This window comes from Liolophura sinensis, chromosome 11 (genome assembly GCF_032854445.1).
Source record: "Liolophura sinensis isolate JHLJ2023 chromosome 11, CUHK_Ljap_v2, whole genome shotgun sequence".
NCBI lineage: Eukaryota > Metazoa > Mollusca > Polyplacophora > Chitonida > Chitonidae > Liolophura > Liolophura sinensis.
The window spans coordinates 27,227,001-27,229,697 of NC_088305.1; the positions used below are offsets into that span (position 1 = coordinate 27,227,001).

General features: G+C 39.3%; 1 protein-coding gene across 1 annotated transcript; it reads right to left on the reverse strand.

Moving 5' to 3' along the window:
• Positions 1-554: 554 nt before the first annotated feature.
• LOC135478266 (melanocortin receptor 5-like) lies at positions 555-1,742 on the reverse strand. Its single transcript, XM_064758540.1, has one exon. It carries the CDS (start codon positions 1,740-1,742, stop codon positions 555-557), a length of 1,188 nt encoding a protein of 395 aa, XP_064614610.1.
• Positions 1,743-2,697: the final 955 nt, after the last annotated feature.

The following is a 2,697-nucleotide window of genomic DNA, read 5'->3' on the forward strand; positions in this document are numbered from 1 at the left end:
TCAAACATGGCTAAACATGGTATAAATGCACGTTCTCTTATTCAAATGTGACCAAATACTTTATATACATGTATATATACGTTCAATTATTCCAACATGACCAAATACTTTATGCATGTAAATTCACTTATTCAAATGTGGCGAAACACTTTATACATACTTGTTCACTTTCGTAAATGTGATGTACTTTCTCTTATTCATATGTGGCCAAAAACTTTTCGGTATACAAAGATATGGTTATATTTCATTGAACTTTTGTTAAATAATTCCTACATTTCTTTCTGTAATCAGACAGGCTCATTTGTTGTATATCACATGACCTGAATTTTTCACTATCCACAATCATTCAATCAACAGTCGGGAAAACATGATGCAGTAATGTTGAAAACTTGTATGTACACAATATTTAATATATTGAATATGGATGTGGGTCGCTGCATTTAGTTTTTCGCTGGAAAATGACGTATGTATAACGGTAGCTTGACGTTGTTCTTCCCTTGTGTCATCTGATTTTGAACTTTACCGTTCCCTTGTTTAAGGGGAACTTTATTTCTTCACAGTGCGGAGTTTCCAGGAGAGCTTCCGTTCTGAAGGTCAAGTTGTTCGCACGTGATGGATGTCGTCACAGAACGTCGATACAGTGACGTCATAGTGGAGTTTCTCTGCAGCGTTGCCGCTCTCTCCAAGACAAGGTAACAGTGTGCCATACGATAGTAGCCATGCTTCACTTCACGCATGCGCACAGCGTAGATAATTGGGTCACAAACACAGTTGGCGAGCCAGAGAGCGTACATAAAATAATCCACTCTTAACAACAGTCTGTAGTTCTTCATCACCCACATGTGATCCGATAAAATCTTGAGAAGAAAAAAGGCCTGGAATATACAATGTGGTGACCAGCAAACGATAAATGTCCCTAAGATGATCAGTGTGGTGACCAGACCTTTAATGTTTCTCCTCATGTGCCTCTGGTGGCGCCCGGCCATTTTCTGGTACTTGTAAATAGTTACAAATACGCGGCTGTAAAACACAACCATCACAATGAAACAGACATGCGCCAGGGGAAACAGTAGGTATTCCGTCTCGTATCTTGAACAGTATCCAATTTCGCAGAAATTCACGTAGTCTCGGCCCACACAATATGAGTATTCCGGTGCAGGAACGATAAAATCTGAGAATCCGCAGAGAAGGCCAATAATCCAAATCCCAGCAAGAGTTAATGTCACTCTCCGACCAGTGAAGACATTCAGATAGTGTAAAGGTTTGCTAATTGCCAGAAAATGGTCGAAAGCCAGAACCACCAAATTAAGTAAGGAGATCGTATGACCCATCATTACGAGGGCTTTCAACACGGTGTACACACAGAGACGTTTCCCGTAAGCCTCCCCTGGGGTAAACATGGGGAACACGGAGCTGTTGGCCACGTGCAGTAATACTACAGAGCTGATGAAAAGATCGCTCATGACCAGGTTCACAATGAAACGCTGATTCGCTGAGAAGGAACCGGAAATATGGAACATGGCAAAGAGCGACGCCATATTAGCTGTAATTCCTACAGAGGCTAACACGACCACCAACGATTTTCCCGCCTCAAAACTCATCCTATTATAAGCATTTGACAAATTCAGAAGATTCCCAGCGCTGTTGTTAGCGCCATCCCCAAAGACATTTAGAGATAGATTTTTTCCTGCGTCATCCTCCATAAGACCCATCAGGATAGCTTTGAGTTCTTCTCGGTCCATTATACAGCTTCCGACAGATGATACCTGAAACGAAAATTGGGTAGAACCAATCAAAAAAATATAATGCACCTGTGAATGACAACAACAAGACACTTGGATGAAGAATTCAGTTCTTAATTCATCAAAGATGAACCCCAATTTGCCCCTGAGAAAGATGAGCCTCCCAAGCATTCACGTTGAGTGTATGAGGGTCCTATAAGTATACCTGTTCGTTCGAGCTTGGGAATCACGAAATTGCCGAATTAAATTTCGAGTTTTGACAAAGAATATACCATTGTGGAACCGCTGATCGAGTTTCTTTGGTGATTTTTGATGTGCAAACAACGCCTTTGCAGGCTGTTCGAATAATCAATTGTGAAATCACTTATTGTGCGTTTATAGATTTTCAGTTATACTTTATAACTCCAATCAAATGGGACGTTTGCGTTTGGGAAAGATCATGTCAGTCTTTCCATTATTTTTGGTTTAGTCTCTTGAAGCTCAGAGCCTTTTACTTCAAACACCTAACTGCACCCAGTTCCTACAGAATATAGGTGTCAAAACAGACATTCGTATACCAGCCCGTCAACCAGAATGGACGTTCCATGTCAATAATAGAAAGACCAATTCCCACAATAACGTTCGAACTTGTTTGTTCTTTTCTGTTCATCTCTTCTGCTTACATCTTATTTATATTTTATTTTCAGTTTCTTTCTTTTGGGGGAATTTTTGAAAGACAAAAAAGACAAGCATGTTATTAATCGATGACTTACATAGTTAATGAAGTTATAAATAAAGCAGTAATGAAAACAATTCGAAATTATCACTTCATATGAAGTCTTTTTTATCGCCATATGATCCACGGGAATTCTATCGGATATCTTAAATGAAATACAAAACTGGCATCTTTATCTACACACAATTGATTAGTTTAAAAGATATACTTTTCCGCTATGACGTGACAAATTACATAAGA

What these genes read in the sequence shown, in the direction of transcription:
- LOC135478266 (XM_064758540.1), bottom strand. Translation starts at nt 1,742, where the DNA reads ATGGACCGAGAAGAACTCAAAGCTATCCTGATGGGTCTTATGGAGGAT.